Consider the following 21,498-nt stretch of genomic DNA (forward strand, 5'->3'; position numbering starts at 1 on the left):
TGGACTATCAAAATTCAAACTTGGGTATCAGGACTTCCCTGTTGGTCCAGTGGCTAAGACTCTGTGCTCCCAATGCAGGGGGCCCAGGTTCCATCCCTGGTCAGGGAACGAGGTCCCACATGCCTCAGCTAAGAGTTTACATAAGATTAGAACTATAAGATCCCATGTGCTGCAACTAAGACCTGGTGCAGACACATAAATAAGTAAAATAATAAAAGGATAAATATTAAAAAAAAACCACTCAGGTGTCATTTGCAAGATGTAGAAGCATAGATCAGAGAATATGACCTCGGGTCCAGGGAGGCGAGCTTTTGTCCAGTTTGTGGATATGGTCTCGGTCTCCCTCCGGTCCGGGAAGCGGCCTTGTCCTTCTCTGGGAGGGTCGCGCGGGCTGCCCTGGGGCTTGGGTGAGGAGCCTGTGGTTCCTTGGAGCTCTGTGTTCACACCGTCTAGGCCGTACAACTGACCGTGCGGTTCATCCCCCAGAAAACCCCACCGAGGCCCCCTCCTGCTCCCGCTACTTCCAGTTCCAGTGCGAGAACGGGCACTGCGTCCCCAACAGGTGGAAATGTGACCGGGAGAACGACTGCGGGGACTGGTCTGACGAGAAGGACTGTGGAGGTGAGGGTCGGGGCCGGCCCCGCCGCCCAGGCCACAGAGAACGCACCTGTCTCTCCAGCGTCTGGCTTAGGCAGTGGTTTTGGGTGGGTGGGTTGGGCGGGTCACTGAGTTGTTTTCTCTCCCCCTCCCATTGTGAAATCGGCACTGTTGGCCTCTCCTGTTCTCAGGGTTATTCTTTCCAGGGCACAGAGGGAACTTGAGAGCCTGGCCGCACGAGTGTGGGCCGCAGACACACAGCTCCTTGTTAGAACGGCAGCCTCTGACCCTTCCCGAGGCCTCCCTCCTGCAGTGTGTCCTGCATTGTAACAGGCACTCTGGGTGACACGTGGGCCATGATGCATGTGTGTGTGCGTGATACACGCCGGGGGGCCAGCAGAGTGCACACAGGACCGTCCCGTTCCTTTTTGGTGTTCTTGTCCCTCAGCTGCTCTTGAGGTGGTTGGGGTTGAGTGAACCAGAACAGTTTTAACCCGGATGGGAATTAATTCTCACATCTGCCCTGTGCCTTCCGAGTCCCCTTCCTTCCACCAGCCTGCACAAGGGCCTGCAAAAGCAGGCGCATCTGAATACTAGCCCAAGGCAAGTGTAATAGGTGAGGTGAATCTGCTCCATGGAAGGGAAGGGGACACACTGTGTCCTGACACCCCTCCATACGTGATTTTTAGATGAGCCACTGCTCAGAACAGTGCCGGCATCCCCCAGCTGTGCAGCTGAACCTGGCACATCATACTGGTCTAGGACACCTCGGGGTCTGAGCTCAAGCTTCCTGTAACATTCTGGGTTTCCTTGCCTGGTGTTTTCCTCAGATCTACATGTTCTTCCCACCCCCACTCCCGGGCCCTCCACGTGTCTGCCCAATTACTACCGCTGCAGCAGTGGGGCCTGCGTGATGGACAGCTGGGTGTGCGACGGATATCGAGACTGTGTAGACGGCTCAGACGAGGAGGCCTGCCCCTCGCCCGGTAAGTGTGGCCCCGGCCCTGACCTGGGGCACCTGCTTCAAGGAGAGGACCTTTTTTTTTTCCTCTCTGTTTTATTTTTTATTTTTATACCATTTTTAAAGGTTACTTTCCATTTACAGTTACTACATATTGGTGATAGTCCCTGTGTTATACAATACATCCTTGGGCCTAACTTACATTCAGTAGTTTGTACCTCCCACTCTCCCACCCCTATACTGGGTGCAAGTATCTTTTTTTTTTTTAATTTTTAATTAGTTGGAGGCTAATTACTTTACAATATTGTAGTGGTTATGGCCATACATTGACATGAATCAGCCACGGATTTACATGTGTTCCCCATCCTGAAGCCCCCTCCCACCTCCCTCCCCATCCCGTCCCTCTGGGTCATCCCAGTGCACCAGCCCCGAGCACTTGTCTTTTGAGGCTGCACCCTGGGTGGCTGAGGGCAGTGCCCTGCCCTTGGGGACTCTGCTCTGTGGCTAGGCCTTTTCTCGCCTCCGGAACAGGGAGGTCCCTGGGCACTCAGAAGTCATCTTCCCTCACTGCCCTCTGTCTTTCTGCAGGGACCGGCTTGCCACCGAGGTTGCTTCCTCTCACAGGAGGTTACCATCGGGATCGTAGGGAAGGTCTCTGTATTAAACTCTTCTGAGTCTGGTTTGCTAGTTGGCGGCCATCCTATTAAAAGAAGGGTAAGCAGTGCCATCTAGTGGCTCAACTTGGCGAGGCACCTGGAGGTCTGTGCTTCCACCTTGTTGCTGGAAGCCGGGATAAACCGTGACACCCTCGTCAAGGCGACCCCCCTGTAACTGCAGGCAGAACTGTGTCTTTTTCTCAACAGGCTTCCATTTCAGAGTCAGTTATAATAAGAGAATAGATCATCACTTGCCACGATTTATGTAATTCTTTTCAGCAAATTCCTAGATCTGGTTTTCTTCCTTTAAGACTGTTTTCATCCCATCTCTTCTCTGTTTAAAATCATGACTGGTGGGATTTCCCGGACAGTCCACTGGTCAAGACTTCACCTTCCAATGCAGGGGACTCCAGTTCAATCCCTTAGTCAGGGAGCTAAGATCCTACATGCTTTGTGGCCAAAAACCAAACCAAAATGTAAAAAACAGAAGCAATACTATAATAATTCCATAAAGACTTTAAAAATGGTCCACATAAAAAAGAAATCTTAAAAAAAAAAAGTAACTTTTTAAAAGACTTATCACTGGTTTCTGCTTGTCCTCTTGTCCAGAAGATAGACCCTAACCCTTGAGTCCTACTTTCAAGGCCCTGTTTGAGCCCTGTTAGACCCTTTGTGCTTGCCATGACTTCTCACTTCCGTACGCTGGGCTCCTCACTCGCCGTGGACAGACCTGCCTCTTTTCACTTAGATTCCTCCAGCAGGACTTTTGCCCTTATCGGACCCCTCTGTCCTCCTTGACGTTGTGCCCCTTCCTGCCCTCTGTGAAGCCCCCTGCCCCTCAGGGCAGACATAAGCATGGGATGCCGATGCCATCACTCTTTCTCGCAGTACAGCATGAACAGCACCTGTAGTGGAATCACTTGGGTCGTTTATAAAAACTGTAGAATATCTTATGTATTTATATATTTTTTTCTATATTTATAAAAATGCAGAATCAGAATTTCTGCCTGGAGCCCGGGAGCTCCCCATGTGAATGACAGATTGACTGATTGTCTTGGGGGTACTGAGACGGGGCAGTGGGGAGTCTCCCTGCTGCTTCAGCATCTTTCAGTGGCTCCTTTGTATAATTTTCACCCTTTTTTCTCCTGGCCAGAGGATACCATTTTCCATTTTGTTTGTAGCTTCTGTGAAGTTGGTCTTAATGGAGCTTAGCTTTCTCCCGTGACAGCCTAGGATAGTCTCCTCTCTACCCTGAAGTCTCTAGCCACTCAGCCCTGTCTGTCGGCTTCCCAGCTTCCAAGGTTCTGTTGCTTTTGTCTCCATCAGGCGGTTCCCGGGAGAGAAGCGGGATGAGATGCTCGTGTCTTATCAACCTGCCGTCTTCACCAGAGCTCATGTGTCTGTTTGGGTTCCCGTCAAAATTCCCAGAGCACCGACATCGCCAGCACATCTAATAGGTCGCTGTTGCTGGCCGCGGTACTAAAAAAGCGAATTTTAAAAACCTTGTCTTCTAGCCAATGTGACTGCTGCCTCCGCTCCCACCCAGCTCGGGCGGTGCGACCGGTTTGAGTTCGAGTGCCGCCAGCCGAAGAAGTGTATCCCCAACTGGAGGCGCTGTGACGGCCACCGGGATTGCCAGGATGGCCAGGATGAGGCCAACTGCCGTGAGTGCTCGGCAGGGCCGCCTGCCCCCGGGGAGGCTCCTGGAGAGCGGGACCGCTCATGCTTCTGCTTTGTGTCTCGTATTAATAAATTCTGGCCTTACACCTCCAGTTTAGAGATGGGAGAGTTAAGCTTCAAAGAGGGTCACCTCGTCTGCAGCGCATCGGGGCATTTACTTAGTATTTTCCTTTGTATAGAACCATGATCTCATCATACCATGTGGAAAGTTCTTGTAGGGAGGAATACTCCAAAATAACACAGAGAAATTAAATGGGGATTAGCGTAAAATCCTGCACTTACATGAAAAGACTGAACAAAGTGGACCTTTGGGACATTCAGATAACAGGGCAGATTGATCCAACAGTCACCAAAATCACGGTAGCAACATCTGAGCCAGATAAGTACGGTAAGAATATTAACCGTAATTAACAAAGAGGAAATGAAATAGGACCTTCCTCCTGGGTGAGATTAATTCATTAATGGGCGTTCTTTAAATAAATATCTTTTGCCTGTTTCAAATCTGCCTTGTACATAAGGAAGTCGCTTGGTTAAGCGGCTTCAAATCAAGATGTGCTCTATCTACAATTTTCCTCAATCCATTAATTGGATAACCCCATCAACAAAGGAAATGAGATTAGCAAGACATACCTCTTCTTAGAGAAGCTGGCCTCTGAAGGCCACTACATTCTGTTTTAAGTGCCCATTAGTCATCTGTTTAAGAACCAGTTTGAGAATTTTCAGACAACCTTATTCCCAGTTTCTAAAAACCATGTTTTCTTCCTTTGAAAATATTGAGATGCTTCCTAAAGAAACCTCAGACATCTCTCAGCTTTACTGTTCATCTGTTTTTTGATTATATTTTACCACAGTCTTACCGTGGGGGTTGGTAATTCTGTGATGCGGATCTTGGTATTTTCCATAACAATCCCCTCTGAGCCAAGAGTCCTTGCCTGACTCTCCTGTATAAAATCCCCATCACTCTCTTCCAGGTACTCTCAGTATGTTTCTTTGTAGTTCCTATCATTGTCTAAAATAATGTATTTGTTTGTTTACTGGTTTGCTGTTTCTCTCAGTAAGCTCTGTGAGGGTAGGTCCTGTGTTTCACATATCACCGTATCCTTAGCAGTCTTAAACAGTATCTGATTCATGATAGAACCTCCTTAAAAGTTCCATGGATGGATGAATAGATAAATGGGTGGATGAATCCCATCTTGGGCTTCTGCGGCTGTTCACTAGTGGTTCTAAAACCTCTTCTAAGGGCTTCTTCCCTGGTGGCTAAGTGGTAAAGAATCTGCCTGCCAGTGTTGGAGACATAGATTTGATCCCTGATCTGGGAAGATCCCATGTGCCTTGGAGCAACTAAACCCGTGCACCGCAACTGCTGGGCTTGCGTTCTAGAGCCCAAGAGCCGCAGCTATTGAAGCCTGAGAGCCCTAGAGCCCATGCTCCACAGCATGAGAAGCCACTGCAATAAGAATTCTGAGGACACAATTAGAGAGTAGCCCCTGCTCACAGCAGCTAGAAAAAAATCCCCACAGCAACGCAGACCCAGCACACTCCAAAGTAAATAAAAATAAATAATAAAAAAAATAAAAAATTATTTTCTAAGTGTTCTAATGCAGATTTTCATGTAACCGAGCCCTCCATCAAGCTACCCCTGGCAAACCAATTTTAGTTTAGCAAAGGGGAAAAAAAAAAAAAAGCACAAACCTAATGGAACCATACAATCCAGTGATTGTCCAGGAGATGGGAAAGGCAGTTACAATTTGTTTAAAGCCTCACAAGTGGTTTGATATTTTCTTTCTCCCATTGAGAATTACTGTGTTAGGGAATTCTTTTGAAAAACTGAATTCTGTACGTCCTTCTTAGACACACCACAGAAGGCTCCTTCTCCGTATAGGGAAACCCACTTTATTTGTTTATTTATAACTGTTATTCAGCCTCCACCCCCCACTTCCAAACGCTGTGTCATTCCATCCCTAGGAAAAGCTCCCAGCATCCTTTACCTGCTCCTCTTGACCATCCTGGTTTCTCTACCTGCATCTTGGTGTGGTTTTCAGAAGGGGGTGCAGTGCCTCAGCCAGAAAACAGGATTGTCTTGTTCAGGAACAGAAGTCCTCGGGGCTGGCCCGTTCTGAGGGATCACTGTGGAGCTTGTGCTGTGTTTCTGCGTCAGTAGGTTTGGAGCAAACCTCTGTGCTTCACAAGTTCCCCAGAAGACTGTAAAGACCCGCTGTTAGTAGATTCTCTGGGGTCTGATCACCACCCTGGTTTAGGGGTCTGTTTGTCTTCCTTTTCGTGTGGATAGAGTCGCTGGATGGAACATCGTGTGCATGTTTGCATGGGGCGGGAGCGCTAGTTGATGAGTTCCCTTTCCCAGAACCTGGGAACCCTTTGGTGACCGTGGACCCTCACTTGTTGCAGCCACGCACAGCACCCTGACCTGCACGGCCCTGGAGTTCCAATGCCAGGACGGTGAGGCCTGCATCATGCTCTCTGAGCGCTGCGATGGCTTCCTGGACTGCTCGGACGAGAGCGACGAGCGCACCTGCAGCGGTGAGTGTGGCCCCCCAGGACCCCGGGCTCGGCCTCCACCCCGCTGGGCGGGCCCCAGGGCAGATCCTCTTCGCGCTTTGCCTCAGTCTGAAAACACGAAGATTCTCGCTCACTGTTGGAGTTCCGGAGGAGACCTGTCCCACCTGCGATACGGCCTCCAGCTCACCTCGCCCGTCTCAGGGAGACGCTGGTCGAGACTGGGGTTTTCATTTTGTTTTTTGCTTTAGTCCTTGTGTTGGTGGGCTGCTCTGGTGGCTCAGACAGTAAAGAATCTGCCTGCAATGCAGGAGACCCAGGTTCGATCCCTGGGTTGGGAAGATTCCCTGGAGGAGGGCATGGCAACCCACTCCAGTATTCTTTCCTGGAGAATTCCACAGACAGAGGAGCCTGGCAGGCTACAGTCCACAGGGTCTCGAAGAGTTGGACGCCACTGAGCGACTAACCCAGCACCACTTCATGTTGAGGCATTGTTGCTCCTGCAGTGCCTCAGGCTTTGCAGTGGGGTGAACTCCATCCTTCTGTCCAGAAATGCATTTAGCAATCTTTTGGGGGCTGTTATCACAGAATACCACTGACGGGGTGGCATGAAAGCAACAGAAACTTCTCTCTCACAGTTCTGGAGGCTGGGAAGCTGAGACTAAAGCCCAGCAAATTCAGTGTCTGGTGAGGGCCCACCTGTTGGTCCACAGACAGCCGTGTTCTCCGTGTTGTCCCCTGGTGGAAGGAAGTGCTCTGGGGTCTCTTTTATGAAAACACTAGCCTCATTCACAAGGGCTCCGTCCTTAGGAACCTAGTCACCTCCCGAGGCCCCGCCTCCTGGCACGATCACATCGGGGTTGAGGCGTCAGCATGTGGGTCCTGCGGCACACAAGCATCTCAGTCTCTAGCAGTCACAGATCCTGCCGTGACCGTGTCCTTGGATTTGTGGTGTTCTCTGTTGAGAATCAGGCTTGTTTCAGTGTAGACAAGGAGGTGAAATGCAAGGAGAAATATCACAACTGCAAACTTAGGAGACCCTGGGGAAGGGTGGATAGGAAGGTGTCAACTCTTTCTTTTTTTTTTTTTTTTCTGGGGTGTTTTAAAATGATGGTGGCCAGACCATGCAGATCCCAGTAGGTCTGCCTGAAACTAAGGAACCTCCTAGGTCCTTTGAAATGCAAGGATTTGTAAGATATCACTTGCTTCCCCCCGCCCCTTTTCTTTCTCTAGAGGAATTAAATGTATACAAAATACAGAATCTTCAATGGACAGCGGACTTCTCTGGGGATGTAACTTTGACCTGGATACGGCCCAAGAAGATGCCCTCTGCTTCTTGTGTGTATAACGTCTACTACAGGTGGGTCCCTTCTTTGCCACGGGAGAAGAAAATGATGTTTTTATTGCCAGCGGGCATTCCATAAACTCGTGTGTGTGTACTGAGCAACTCCCTTGATGGGTTCAGACATCTTGGCCACCCCATGCTGCTTTGATGTGATGCTCTCTTTCTTCTCTTGGCCAGGGTGGTTGGAGAGAGCATATGGAATACTCTGGAGACCCACAGCAATAAAACGAGCACAGTATTGAAAGTCCTGAAGCCAGACACCACATATCAGGTCAAAGTCCAGGTCCAGTGTCTGAGCAAGGTGCACAGTACCAACGACATCGTGACCCTGAGGACTCCTGAAGGATGTGAGTGCCACAGGGACAAGCCCTTCTGTGCATTTTCAGAGTTTCCCAGGATGCTCAGGAACAGGGCAGCATCACTACATGTGCCTCCTCTGTGCCTAAGTTTATAGACCTGTCTGAGTCACTCTCCTTATTATAGCATGTACTTTTTTAAAAAAACACAATTCTATTTTTTGAAGTATAGTTGATATATAGTGTTTTAGGTAGGTATACAGCAGAGTGATTCAGTTATATATCTCCTTTTTCAGATTCTTTTCTATTATAGGTTATTACAAGATATTGAATATAGTTTCCAGTGCTATACAGTAGGTCCTTGTTTATTGCTTCAACTATGCCCAACTCTTTGTGACCCTGTGGACTGTAGCCCGCCAGGCTCCTCTGTCCATGGGATTTCCCAAGCAAGAATACTGGAGTGGGTTGCCATTTTCTTCTCCAAGGGAATCTTCCCAATCGAGGGGTTGAACCCGCGTTTCTTATGTCTCCTGCATTGGCAGCCGGGTCCTTTATGACTAGGACCACTTGGGAAGCCACTTTATGTAGAGAAGGGTATATCTGTTAATCCCCAAACCCTCATTTCCCTCGACCCCTTTCCCCTTTCGTAACCATACATTTGTTTTTGACATCTTAACATAATTTTTTTTAAATTGAAGTATAGTTGACTCACAACACAGTGTTAGTTCCAAATGTACGACATAGTGATCCGATATTTGTGTGATTACAGGCCGATCACCATGCGTAATGTTTTTCTCTCCCCATAATTTGATCTCCCCATCCCTGCCCTCTTTTGCATTTCTTATCTAATTTCTGTCTCTGCCTTCCGTCTCTAGGTATTTCCCAGTATTTAGTGCTTAGGAGGTCAGCATCATTAACATATGAAGTGTGTCAGAAGTATTTTGGGCATACTATAAAGAAATTTACCAAAGCTCGAGGGTCATAGAGAGTTCCTTACTTCCTCCCTCCTTCACAGTAGTTGACATTGGGTGACTGCGCTTGTTCCTGTGACCCCTGCTCCCCAGGTTTCGTGAACTTTTCATTCTCAGCTGCCGTCAGAACCGTGTTTACATTTGGAGACGTTAATGCGAACACATGTTTATCTCAATGTGCATGCATGTGGTTACACATAAAGTCTTTATAGGTGTGTGTATCTGCACAGGTTAGTATACCGCATGTGTTTCCTTGTTTCCTCAACTGGGAAGGCCCAGAAAAACTTTGATAGCGTTGAGCTCACTTGCCACTCGGATCAAGGTTTCTCACACCGCTCTTCAGTGAAAGGACGCAGGGCTTCTTGAAGAAGTCCAGGCCTGGGGAATGAGATCTAGAAGATGGTCTTGCCAGAAAGTGAGGACGTACTTACTATATGAAGGCCTCCAGACAGAGGAAGACAAATACCACATGATAACGCTTATATGTGGAATTGAGAAAAGTGGTACAAACGAACTTATTTACAAAACAGAAATAGACAAACAAACATAGAAACCAAACTTATGGTTACCTAAGGAGAATTGAGGGGAGGCATAAATTAAGGGTTTAAAGAAACTCTAGGAGATAGGGAAGTCTAGCATGCTGCAGTCCATGGGGTCACAAAGAGTCTGACCTGACTTATTGACTTATGACTTATCAACTTATGAACAAAGAACAATAAATTAGGAGGTTGGGATTAACAGATAGACACTACTGAATACAAAACAGACAAACAACAAGGACCTACTGCATAGTACAGGGAATTATACTTAGTCTATTGTAATAATCTATAGAGGAAAAGAATCTAAAACATACATGTATATACATATAAATGTATATATATGCATCTGTGAGTGTGTGTGTGTGTATGTGTGTATACACACACATATATAAATGAACTTCCCAGGTGGTGCTAGTGATAAAGAACCCTCCTGCCAATACAGGAGACATAAGAGATGTGGCTTTGGTCCCTGAGTCGGAAAGATCCCCTGGAGGAGGACATGGCAACCCATTCCAGTACTCTTGTATGGAGAATCCCATGGACAGCAGCTACAGTCCATAGGGCCACAAAGAGTCAGACACGACTAAAGTGACTTAGCACCGATGCACATATATGTAAATATGAGAGTTCAGGGCAGCTGCCTGTGACAATCAAAATCTCAGCCTGGAAGCCCAGGGCCAGTGCTGACTTAACCTACCCAGGTGATTCCGTCCTGCAGCCCTGAGGAGCCCCCAGCCTACGTCAGACTCTCTGAGCCATGGTTGGTTTGACAGGTGGACAGCAGGGAGGAAAGATGTTCCATCAGCGGGAAGACCAAGCTCACAGCCCTTTCTGGCGCACAGGTCCCCTGCTGGCCCCAGATTCTTTCTTGTGTGTGTTTTAAGCTCAGAGAAGTTCCTCCAGTTGACGAGGATGCAGATGGATTTTAACCCCATGTGGCTTCTTTTCCAGTGCCAGACGCCCCTCGAAACCTCCAGCTGTCACTTCACAGGGAAGTAGAAGGCGTGATCATGGGCCACTGGGCCCCTCCCATCCATACCCATGGCCTCATTCGGGAGTACATTGTAAGTTCCTCCCAGGAGCGGGCAGTGCGTGTGGGTGAGCGTGGGAGATGGCCAGGTCTCCTGGAGCAGAATCGTGTTCTGTGTGATGAGGATTTGGTTTGGTACTGCCTTATAAATAATCATCCATCTGGGACACTTTGCATCCCACCTTCCCCTCTCTCCTCCTGCCTTTTTGTAAGGTGTTATGATGCCCAGACCTTTGGTACCTGTTCATGGTATAATATTTTTATTTTTCTCTCTCTTTAGGTGGAATACAGCAGGAGTGGTTCCAAGATGTGGGCCTCCCAGAGAGCTCTTAGCAACTTTACAGAAATAAAGAACCTACTGGTCAACACTCAGTACACGGTCAGAGTGAGTGTCGCACACGTTTCAGCCATCTGGCTGGGTGGCCTGGGAACATGGGGAGACAGTTGCACCCCATGAGAACTCTGAGCCTTCTTTTACCAGGTGCTGACTAGTGGTCTGCTCGATACCAAGCCCCTTTCTCTGGGAGCTCATGTTTTCTTTTAGTCTCTCAAGCCAAGGCCCCATAGAGAACTCAAAATCAGCCTTCACTCAAATAACTGAGAATTGATTATTAATGCAGCTCTCCCTGCTGTTAACCCAGATATTCTGCTAGCATTCCAGTTTCAATTTCTTTTGCACCCACCTCTTTTCTGCTTGTCTTTAGCTGCAGGGACAGACAGATAAGTGTGATAAGTGGCATTTATGAAATGATCTTCTGGAGTTCTTATGAAATAGATTGTCAACATCCTCAGTAGAAAAGAGAGTTTGTGCAAAACATGTTTTGAGACCATTGAGTGCATTCGCAAGCTCCCTGACACTGAGAGTCTCATACCTGTGTATGATTATGCACATATATGGACAAACACATGCATGCACGCACACGCTCCCTCTCACACCTCTGCCCTTTAGAAAAACTTTGACACCTATCAGTCAACAGAGATTTCATAATTTCAGCGTTGTCACAATTCCCTTTCCCCTGGTTTCCTCCTGTGCTCTCTTTCCCTGTCTTATTTCCCTTGCAGGCACCTCAGACTATCTTGCATCCTTCTGTGTGTATTTCTTCCACCCATATTGCCAAAGCCTCACCCCTTTTGCCTACTTGGGATTCTTGCTGTGTGGCATGTTGCCTTTATTTCATACTAATTCACACTCTGATTTGAAAGGTGGCTGCGGTGACCAGTCGTGGAATAGGAAATTGGAGCGATTCTAAATCCATTACCACCATAAAAGGACAAGGTAAATGATTCCAGCATTTGCAGCTTTAGAGAAGACAGAAGCCCTTAGAAAAAGCTCTGTGTGACTGGCAAATGAAGACGCACAGATCAGAATAGTTCACACAACCTCCCTCCCCACAACAAGTGAACTTCTCTGGGTGTCTCTGTTGTGCTTTAGACATGAAGTCTTTTTGGGGCGACCATCGATCATTCCTCCTTCTATATAGAACTGGGCATCTGTTGTAACAAAAGCATACGGGTGGATTTCTGAAGGCCGTCATGCCCGGCTCTGCTTCTCAGGCGGAGTATCCATGACATAAGGTGTTCTCCTTTCTCAGCCAAGATAAAGATGGTCTTGTCCATTTCGTCTATGGGGTGTTGTAAGAGAGTGCCATGCCTGCACTCATCACTACCCTGGGGCAGCCACCAACAACACGTAGGTGGTAGTTTCTATCTTTCTGTCGCTGGAGCTGATCAAAGTCCTGGACCTGGAAGGCTGTCATGCCAGCTGCTCTGCTTATACCAGCTTATCTTGCTGAGCCCAAGGAACAACTATAAGGAAGATAAGGGACTGGAAAGGTTGTCATTTGCACGTAGAGCTGGGGTTGGAACCTGATCTGCTGACTCCAGAACCACTGCAGGGCCTGCCTCCTGGGCGGGGCTCCTCACTTGGCACGTGTGCCTCACACGTTCTGCCACCCCCTCCTCAGAGTGGAGTAGGAGCTGATGAAATCACGGATGAGTGAGGGAACTGAAGCAAGTGAGCAGAAGGCTCTGGCGCTCTATGGGAGACGCACCAGTCATCTTCCTGATCTTAGCCTTGGCACTTTCATTTCTGGATTGGCGGGCGGGTACGGAAGCTGGAAATGCCACCAGGAATGTGATCGGGGGATTTTGCTTTAACCTGAGCCTGTGAGAAATAGGCTCTGCGTATGGGAGAGTCACTGTCTGGTTGCCTTTAAAAAGATGGGGTGGGTGGTTGAGGTCAGGGCAGGGGCCAAGTTGAACTTTGTGAAGCCAGCCAGTCCGTGGAGCAGGGAGATTGTACATATTGGAAAATGTGTGCTGAGTTCACACCTTAGAGTGTGAACACCTAGAATTGTTCTCCTTAGAGTTGTGGGTTTTTTTGTTTGTTTGTTTTGTTATTTTTGGCTGTGCTGGGTCTTTGTTGTTTGCACGGGTTTTTCTCTGGTTGCAGCAAGCAAAGACTACTCTGTACTGTTGTGCTTGGGCTTCTCGTTGCGGTAGCTTCTCGTTGCAGAGAATGGGGTCTAGGGTACATGGGCTTCAGTTGTTGCAGCTTGTGGGCTATCGAGCACAGGCTCAGTAGCTGTGGCTTAGTTGTTCTGCAGTATGTGGGATCTTCCTGGACCAGGGATCAAGCGCCTGTTCTCCTGCATTGGCAGGTGGGTTGTTTACCACTGAGTCGCCAAAGAAGCTCCTCCCCTAGAGCTCTGATTGTGGTATTATTTTCCTTTACAATCAGTCAGAACATACTGACCATACCTACTGAAAAGGAGGGACATTGCAAAGTCATCAGAAAAACAGGTAGCATCTTGAATTCCTCGTCACAGCTCACTCCTGAATTTGAAAATCTCAGTGGTTGGGGGTTGCTTCTTTCAGGAGACCTGGGTTCAATCCCTGGGTCGGGAAGATCCCCTGGAGAAGGAAATAGCAATCCAATCCAGTGTTTTTGCCAGGGAAATCCCATGGATAGAGGAGCCTGGCGGGCTACAAGTCCATGGAGTTGCAAAGAGTCAGACATGACTTAGCAAATAAATAGCAACAACAATGATTTTTAGGATGAACCTCAACTCATACATGTATTGGTTAGAAGGCAACTGTGTGCAGAGTCAAAAAGCATGTGTTATGATCTGTCTGTGACCTCGGGTCCTAGTAATGTAAAAAGATGGGGTTCACCCAGAATCACAACTGTCATTAGTGGACACAGTGGGTTAATGATAACCACAGCCACCATATTTTGAGCACTGCAGCAAGCACCTTGCAGGTTGTTTTTATAGGAATGTATCTCTCTTAATCTTTATCAACCCTGTAAGTATTCTTACACTCACTTGGTAGCTGAGGAAACTGGGACTTGGAGAGGATTGTGCTGTAACTCCCGCCACTATGGTTACAGCCCAGGTCAGGTTTATAGCAGCACCTGAACTATTTTGCTCTGAGCTGGCTGCCTGCAACTCCTAATATCCTTTCTTCTTCTGCATGCTGTGTTTTCCTCAAGCCCACTTTTATTGAACATCTAGAGAGACTCCTGTAATGTTTGAACCATCTCTTTGCCACCAAGTCTTAGCTACTCCTTTGGGTCTTTCTTGCCTTGCTGATATAAAAGGCGTATGTGCTGAGAATCTAATCCATTTGAATATTACATTCTGATGATGCTGACCCCATCAAGCCCTCTTAGGTTACACCTGCAGCACACTGTTGGGTTTCTGGTGGGTAGACGTTCAAAATGACCAGCGTGGTACTATTCACTTGAGCCAAGAGGAATCTTTTTCTCTCTGCTGTCCTCTCTTTGCCCCTTCAGCTCCCAGGCTGAGCTCTGGTCTTTTTTTCTTAATGAATTAAATTAATTAATTAGGCAGCATGGAGTCTTCATTGTGGCATACAGGATGTTCTGTTCGGGTACACAGATTCTCTAGTTGTAGTGCGTGGGCTTAGATGCTCTGTGGCATGTGGGGTCTTAGTTCCCTGCCCAGGATTGAACCCGCATCCCCTGCATTGCAAGGCAGATTCTTAACCACTGGACCACCAGGGAAGTCCCAAGCTCTGATCTTTATGAGGATGCCAGTATCTCATCAGGTCTTTAATCTGTCGTGGGTGGGACTTTATCGGAAAGAGAGAACGGGAACTTTGAGTATCAAGACAGGTATTATTTTAGTGAATTTTGCCATCTCTGTGAAGTACAGATGGTATCTCTAGGTTTAGCAAGGACAGGTAACTTGCCCCAGGGCACACAGTTGCTAAGTGTCTCAACAGGAATTTGAATTCCAGGGCCCAGATTCTTTCCATTTCGTCCCACATACATCTACAAGTTAGGACTTAAGATTTAGCATGCTGTCAGCCTTCAAAAAGGACCTGAGGCCACTGGGACTTCATTGGTGCCAGTAAAGATGGTTACCACCAGTGTGACCCCCAGACTTTTCAGAACCAGGCTGAAGCTGGGCTGACTTGGGGCATTTACATAATGGAACTTTTCTGCTCGACCTAATTGCCAGGATGGCTGACCCAGCCGAGATAGTTCTGTGTTCACCAGGCAACTGTGGACCCATCCCCAGCCTCAAGACAACAGTGGTAAAAGCGATAGAAGAGTCAGAACTGCCAAAGCAATGCCTTTTCTTTCCCAACTGAAAGATCGCTTTGTCCCTTGAGTTGAAAACTGTGAAGTCCTGCCTTCTTCACTTTTCATCACATGGTTTCTCTCTTTGAATCCCTTTTTTGTTCTCAGTGATCCCACCACCAGACATCCGCATTGACAGCTACGGTGAAAATTTTCTAAGCTTTACCCTCTCCATGGACACGGACATCAAGGTAACGTGGACGTTTCAAACCAGCAGTCGGGTGGGGCTTTCCTTTGCGTGGGAACCGATAGAGCAGAGGACGGGGAGATTAAGAGGAAAGAATGACTTGTTCCAGCGAAGCTAAAATACCACACCTAGGTTGGCTTCTTCCCCCACGAAGAACAACTGAAGTCTTCCCATGTAATTATTCTGCCTCAGCCTGGTGCCTTTTTTTTTTTTTTTTAACCATATAATTAAATGGTTCACAGCTACAGTGCAAATAAAGAGTTGGTGTTAACAGAAGATGTTTGCCCTGTAATTTTCAGCTTTATTGGATTTCCTGGTGCTGCGCTAATGCAGAGGTTTCCTCAGTGGAAGAGAGTCTCAGGGAAGAGTCAGATACCTTGGACACATATCCACCTATGTGCACCCAGTGTCCTTCCCCTTCCAGCACCTTCATCCCCTCTGCTTGGTCCATCAGCGTGGCCAGCTTCCCCGCAGTTATCTGTGTCCCATGGTCTCTCAAGTTGCCATTCACCTCCCATGGTGTTTTTCCCTGTCTCTTTTCCCTCACATCCGTCCCAGTCTGTGAAGTTGTGGTGGGACCAAAGGCATGCAGAGTCCTTGCGCCATTGACTGAGCTACAGTATGGTCTCAACGCCCTTGGCTTCGGGGACCACTGATGCTGGAAATGGCCTTGCGTAGACCTTGTCTCTCTAGTCTTTGGTCTTGAACACGTTTTAATTTGATCATTGTCTAATATTTTTAAAGACCTTTAGATCAAATCCTTCTGTGAGCTCAGGACTCAGAGGAGGTAGTCTTTCCTGACTCATGGATATATTTGATCCTGTTAGACAGTGGGGGCGTCCCTGGTGGCTCAGATGGTAAACAATCTACCCACAATGCGGGAGACCTGGATTTGATTCAGGGTCAGGAAGATACCCTGGAGAAGGGAATGGCAGCCCACTTCAGTGTTCTTGCCTGGAGAAGCCCAGGAGATCTGACCAAGCCACCTCTGTTGTGACCTCTCGGCTTTGACTGCAAGGACTGCCTGAGCTAAGCATCTGTGTGTGTGTGCTAAGTTGCTTCAGTCATGTCTGACTCTTTTCGATCTTATGGACCATAGCCTGCCAGGCTCCTCTGTCTATGGGATTCTCCTGGCAAGAATACTGGGGTGGGTTGCCATGCCTTTCTCTAGGGGATCTTCCTGGCCCAGGGATCAAACCCAGGTCTCTGCAGCTCCTGCATGGCAGGTGGATTCTTTACCGCTCAGCCACCAGGGATGCCCATCTGAGCTAAGATGGATGCTTAATTAGTGTAATTAATTACTTACAGTTTTTCTTCTTTCTTCCTTTTTAGTTGGTTCTTGTCCTTTTATTTTGCATTAATTTTTTTGTTTCATTGAATCTATTTAAAACTACTTTTAAATTGGAGTATAATTGTGTTAGTTTCTGCTGTACACTAGCATGAATCAGTTATGTGTGTACATATATCCTCTCTCTCTTGAGAAGAGAGTTATGTGTGTACATATATCCTCTCTCCCTCCTTCCATTCCCCCCTCTCTAGGTCATCACAGAGCACCGAGCTAATCTCCCTGTACTATATAGCAACTTCCCACTGGCTCTCTGTTTTACACATGGTAATATGTATATCGGAGAAGGCAATGGCACCCCACTCCAGTACTCTTGCCTGGAAAATCCCATGGATGGAGGAGCCTGGTAGGCTGTGGTCCATGGGGTCACTAAGAGTTGGACACGACTGAGCGACTTCACTTTCACGTTTCACTTTCATGCATTGGAGAAGGAAATTGCAACCCACTCCAGTGTTCTTGCCTGGAGAATCCCAGGGACGGGCGAGGCTGGTGAGCTGCCGTCTATGGGGTCGCACAGAGTCGGACACGGCTGAAATAACTTAGCAGCAGTATGTATATGTTTGTCCCATCCTCTCCTTCTGCCCTGTATCCACAAGTTCATTCTCTATGTCCGCGTCTCTGTTCCCATCCTGCAGATAGGTTCCTCAGTAACATTTTTCTAGATTCCATATATATATATGTTAATACACAATAGAATCTATATTTTATTTTATGAGTTGTTTCACATTCATTTTTAGAAGTAGGGAGGAGTATGAGTGTTCATGTTAGCACAAATGGAACTCGTGTAAGGATCCAAAGGGCCACCCCATTCTTTGTAAGAAGGGAGATACCCAGGAACAGCAGGAAAGTTCTGCCTTTCGTGTCTGGTGAGGTCTGCGTGTGCATTGCATGTGTAACATGGCTCTTGATTCTTGGCAGGTGAATGGCTATGTGGTGAACCTCTTCTGGTCATTTGACACCCACAGACAGGAGAAGAGAACGTTGACCTTCCGAGGGACTGTCTTGTCACAGAAAGGTAGCGTCCCGGAGCTAGTCGGTGTGTAAGCAGGAAGGAGGAAGGCTAGACTGAGGCTTTCCTGGCAGTGGAGCTTATGTGGGGGGCCGAGAAAGGCGCAGGGTCTCCTCTGCAGCCGTTCTGAGTGGGCCTGTGTTGTCCATGGAGAATCCTGTCAGTGGCTCCTGAGCCCAGGTGAGGAATCCACTGGGTGGTTCCCCAAATCTCCCTTGTAATCGCATGGCTCTTCAGGGAAGTTGGAGGCTTAAAAAGGATGAAACGCTGGAAAGAAGTCAGATTAACCTTTTACAGATGATGTTTTTCCCTCCCCAAAGAATTCTTGGGATTAGTTACCTCAGTTACCACAGTTCAAAAGCATCAATTCTTCGGTGCTCAGCTTTCTTCACAGTCCAACTCTCACATCTATACATGACCACTGGATACCTAACACCTCAAAAATGATGCTGCGGGATAGCCTCATTTTATGGATCAGAACATAAGGTTCAGGGATCGAGTGGTTCCCTCAGAAGGCAGCAGAGCCGGGGTTGGAAGCCACATCTCTAATTCTGAAGGCTGCGATCTCATTGCCCCTACATCACACCAAGAGAAACTGGCAGAGTCGGGGACAAAAGTACTACCAGCCATTGCCTGAGACCCACAAAGGCCCTTTTTCACGCCAGGGGTCATGCAAAGCACTTGTTGACGAGCATTTTCTTTTTTATTCCCTGCAACAGCCAGCCACCATAAGTGTTGCTGGTCTACATCTTACCAACAAGGATATGGACTTGGAGAGTTTGAATACTTCATTCTTGGCTTCTGCAACCATGAAGCATAGAGGCAGGCCTTGAACCCAAGTCCTCTTGATTCCAAAGGCTGTCCTCTTAGCATAACCTTCTTTTTTTTCTGCTTGATATTTATTTATATTGAAATATAGTTGATTTACAATGATAATAATGATTTACAACATTACATTTACAATGTTTAATTCCCATTAAGCATATTCTTCTTACGGCTCACTGCCCTTTCAGTTTCTGATGACATTTTCCCTACTTAGAAAGAGGCACATCTTTATTACAGGAAATTTAGAAAACAAAAAAACGTATAATAAAATTTTTGAATTCCCATAATTTCACTTCCTAGGGAAACCACTTTTATTAATAATTTTGAGTATCCCCTAGCTTCGTACTTTTCCTTCTCGTTGACTTTTTTATATGTACCATATATACTTTTATCTCCTGTCTTTTTCACTGAACCTAAATCACAGAATTTTCTAGTCACTCTATGTATTCTTGGAAGCAACTTCTAGTGGCTGTGACAGTTCATGGAGTGCACTTGAAGTTCATGGATGCACCTTATTTCACTGCTGCCTTGTTGTTGGGTGATCAGATGGTTATACTTTTTTCTGCTGAAACAAATACAGTGACGGACATCCTGGTTGCATAGATTTTTGGATCCCTCTCTTGTACCTGGATTGAAGGTTCTGAAGGATTTCAAGACCCTCACAAGGCCAAATGGCTCTCCCCAAGGATCGACCATCCACAGATGGTCGGCTTTAAAGAATTTTTTCCATGCCTATGCACTGTGTTATTTGCAGTTTTCATTAATAAATCATGCCAAGTGAATTCGTAAAATAATAAACATCCTACAACATGAGGGACTCACTTAAATGGAGAGGTTACATTGAAAAAAATAGGTGGACTTCCCTGGTGGTCCAGGGGTTAAGATTCCATGCTGCTAACACAGGGGGTGAGAGTTTGATCCCTGGTTGAGGAGCTAAGATCCTACATGCCGCATGGCACAGTCAAAAGATTAAAAGGAAAAACAATGTAAAAAAATAAGGTATACATATAAAGACATGTGCAAAAGAAAAAAATAAAGTGTGCGTATGAAGACCACTGCTCCAGCCTTTGTCCCTGTTTCCCCAGTTGGCAACCTGACAGCTCAGACGCCCTATGAGATTTCTGCCTGGGCCAAGACTGACCTGGGGGACAGTCCTCTGGCATTCAAGCGAGTCACAACCAGAGGTGTCCGCCCGCCCGCCCCGAGCCTCAAAGCCAAGGCCATCAATCAGACGGCAGTGGAATGCACCTGGACCGGCCCCAGGAATGTGGTGAGTCAGCCTGGATGACCTCTGCAGAGTGAGGATGGACCCTCCCCTGGCACTAGACCACCAGATGCCCCCAGGGCTTCCCCCGTCATTGTTTATTTTTCCTTATCCCAAACACAAGCTACCCTCTTGGTCAGCTCCGGATCACCTCCGAGAGGCACCTGACATCCCCTTCTACAACCTGGCCGGCATCTAAGAAGAAAGAGCCCCTGTTGTTTAAGCCGAGTATGAAGAGGGGTCACATTCCTGATCAGGCACTGCAGCGGGGTGGGGGGGGTCCTTACCTGGGGATGGGTGAGAAGTCAGTTGCCTTGACAATGAGTATCACACCTGAGGACATGCCCGGGTTCCTCTCGCCCCTCCCCACCTGGGGCATCCCCCCCACACAGGTTGCCTTCTCAAGCACACAGGCGCCCCCCAAGACATGCCTCCCTGTTCATCCCAGGGCCCCGACTGCACTTGTACTTGGGTCTTTGGTTTCTTTTATTTATTTTTCTAATGCATTTGATGCACTGGGATTAGATCTGTGCTTCTTTTTCAATCTGGTTTTGCTTTCCCACCCTCCCCAGAGCACACCTTCCTTTGCTTTTAGGCACACCTTCCCAGAGTGGTTTTTATCCACCTTCTGCCCCTGCCCCGTGGCTTCTGCTCTGTCTTCCCTGGAATCCTTCCCCCTCCTGCTCTGCAGTCGAATCCTAGCTCTTCTCCTCGGTCTCCTTCCCTTAAGAAGTAAATCCTTAGAGTTGGTGCCATATAGCCTGTTTCATCAGACACTGCAGATCTGATTTGATATCTTCTGTCTACTCTCATCTCCCTAACTAGTTGATAAGATCTTGAAGGGAAGGGTCATTTTCTGAGTTTTCCACATAGAAACGTGTATGGGACTAAATCTGTAAGAATCCTCAGTGGCTGGTGAAGAGGAGTTGGCCTTTGTCTTCTGAGGGCACATCCATTGTGCACTGGGGGGCAGGCCTGGTTCGTGGGGAAAGAACCAAGGTTTGCCAGTAATTGTCTGTGAGCTCAGCCGTGAAGAAGGAAGGGGAGGTGAGAGTTGTTGAGCACCTGCTGTGTGCCAGGCATGATGCCCACCCTCCATCCACGGTCTCCTGCTTCCTACTTTTATCAGCTCTGTGGGGTAAATGTTTCTGCTCTACCAGTGAGGAGACCTCGGCTCGGAGGGGTGAGGTCACGGGCCGCAGTCACGGGTTAGTAAGCAGCAGATTGAGTCAGAGCTCAGGTCCAGCTGGAGAAACAGCCTGGGCGCTTCTGTTGCTCTTGAAACTCACTCTGAGGCAGGGACAGGGGTGAGATGCCCAGAGCCATCCCCTGGGCTCCATTATACCTGGAACTGGACTCTGCTCAGAGAGGGGCCTCTGTCTCTGGTCTATGTACCCAACTCAGGCCTGCCTACCGGTCACACCCAGCCCTCTGCACAGAGCGGGGCATTGCGTATAGAGCGCTGGTCTGCGACTTGATTTTAGTGTCTTACCACGTGTGAACTTGGAGAAGGCGCCCCCTCCATGTTGAGCGTCTGCTTGCGCTCATGGTAGCCTTCCAGGGGTCAGGGGCCCCTGGAGTACCCTGAACGAAGCTCTCAGCTCCCACCTGTCTCCAACTCACTGCGGATGCTGGAGTCTCACCCAGAGTTGTTGTCTCCACCACAAGAG

At 47.8% G+C, this 21,498-nt stretch overlaps 1 protein-coding gene across 1 annotated transcript in view; it reads left to right on the forward strand.

Annotated features, from left to right (window-relative positions):
- SORL1 (sortilin related receptor 1) overlaps positions 1–21,498 on the forward strand; it is a 158,052-nt gene that overhangs the window by 119,177 nt on the left and 17,377 nt on the right. Inside the window, exons 30-41 of the mRNA XM_061146202.1 lie at positions 487–621; positions 1,428–1,583; positions 3,729–3,878; positions 6,301–6,432; positions 7,642–7,768; positions 7,931–8,100; positions 10,511–10,623; positions 10,870–10,974; positions 11,793–11,865; positions 15,307–15,389; positions 17,649–17,745; positions 19,650–19,834. Of these exons, the coding sequence (XP_061002185.1) occupies positions 487–621; positions 1,428–1,583; positions 3,729–3,878; positions 6,301–6,432; positions 7,642–7,768; positions 7,931–8,100; positions 10,511–10,623; positions 10,870–10,974; positions 11,793–11,865; positions 15,307–15,389; positions 17,649–17,745; positions 19,650–19,834 (1,526 nt within the window). The remainder of the gene's footprint in view (positions 1–486; positions 622–1,427; positions 1,584–3,728; positions 3,879–6,300; positions 6,433–7,641; positions 7,769–7,930; positions 8,101–10,510; positions 10,624–10,869; positions 10,975–11,792; positions 11,866–15,306; positions 15,390–17,648; positions 17,746–19,649; positions 19,835–21,498) is intronic.

The sequence above is a fragment of the Dama dama genome, chromosome 1 (genome assembly GCF_033118175.1).
Source record: "Dama dama isolate Ldn47 chromosome 1, ASM3311817v1, whole genome shotgun sequence".
NCBI classification, from domain to species: domain Eukaryota; kingdom Metazoa; phylum Chordata; class Mammalia; order Artiodactyla; family Cervidae; genus Dama; species Dama dama.